Source organism: Trichogramma pretiosum, unplaced genomic scaffold (genome assembly GCF_000599845.2).
Source record: "Trichogramma pretiosum strain Unisexual culture from Peru unplaced genomic scaffold, Tpre_2.0 scaffold10, whole genome shotgun sequence".
Lineage (NCBI taxonomy): Eukaryota > Metazoa > Arthropoda > Insecta > Hymenoptera > Trichogrammatidae > Trichogramma > Trichogramma pretiosum.
In genome coordinates, this window is record NW_019641652.1 from 704,126 (window position 1) to 705,319 (window position 1,194).

The 1,194-nt window shown below is 32.7% G+C and overlaps 1 protein-coding gene across 1 annotated transcript; it reads left to right on the forward strand.

Moving 5' to 3' along the window:
• Nucleotides 1–1,176, forward strand: LOC106656384. Its single transcript, XM_014377333.1, has 4 exons — nt 1–140; nt 214–328; nt 399–807; nt 1,109–1,176. The coding sequence occupies exons 1-4, from the start codon at nt 103–105 to the stop codon at nt 1,174–1,176; spliced, it is 630 nt and encodes a 209-aa protein (XP_014232819.1). The 5' UTR covers nt 1–102.
• Nucleotides 1,177–1,194: the final 18 nt, after the last annotated feature.

The window sequence follows — 1,194 nt, forward strand, 5'->3', positions numbered from 1 at the left end:
TCGAGAAAAAGTGTTTGCTATACTCGAGGCGTTTAACCTTCAATATTTTCTCAGTGTCTAAATCGTGAAAATTCACAGTGAATACTTGTAATCAAGGAAGCGATGGAGGGCGATGGAGAAGCAAGCGAGAACGTAGTTAGGTATAACTTTTTTGTGCTATACCGCAATTATAATTTTTAGAGCGATCTCTTATTAAACTCGATTGATGTTCAGGGTGAAAGAGGAACTGAGCGATACTTGGACGAGCGCAGATGAAGGTTATGTTTTCAATTCGATGGGGTCTTGCAAAGCCGAAAAAGTTGAAATATTCCCATTGCATGAATTATCGGTGAGTTCAATGATTTAAATTATCTTTTGTTGATTCATTATATGCAATTAGCCCAAAATTTCCATTGCAGGCTAAACACGTGAATGAGGCTGTGGCAAGGTCAGATAAAAATACATTCATAGATTCGGAGTACAGAGATGTTAAATCTGAATCTACGTCTGTATCGACAACCATCAGCAAATCTGAGTATCAGAGTTGTCAATATATTGTGAAAATAGAAAACGAAAATCAACCAGATAACATACATAAAAATATATCCATAGAGTTTGAGTGTGAAAATGTTAAAACTGAACTGGAGTCTTCGTCAACGGCCATCTGCAAATCTGAGTGTCAAAGTGATCAACTTATTGTGAAAAAAGAAAACGAAGATCTGATAAATTACGCGAGCAAAAAAAGTCTAATAATTTTGATTAAAAAAGGTTTTAACTATGATGATAATTGTCAATTGAATGAGAAATGCCATTTAAAAATAGTCGAATGTAAGAAAATGAAAAAATTTGAAGAAAATATGGTAAAAAAATTATCATTGGAATCACAAATATGTCGAGAGATATATACAGCAAAAGCAAGTCTAAAAAAACATACGAATAAGATAGATGAAAGCATTAGATCGTACGATTGTGAAGTATGTAATGATTCATTTTTCTGTAAAAAACTTCTCAAAATTCATTCAAAAGATATACATGATAAAATTAAACCCTTGCAATGTGAGATTTGTCATAAATCATTTAGACAAAAATCACATCTTAAAACTCACGTAAATACTGTACATGATCTTAGCAAACCCTACGAGTGTGACATTTGTCACAAATCATTTGGACAAAAAGGTGCTCTCCAAATTCATATAAATGCAGTACATGATTGTA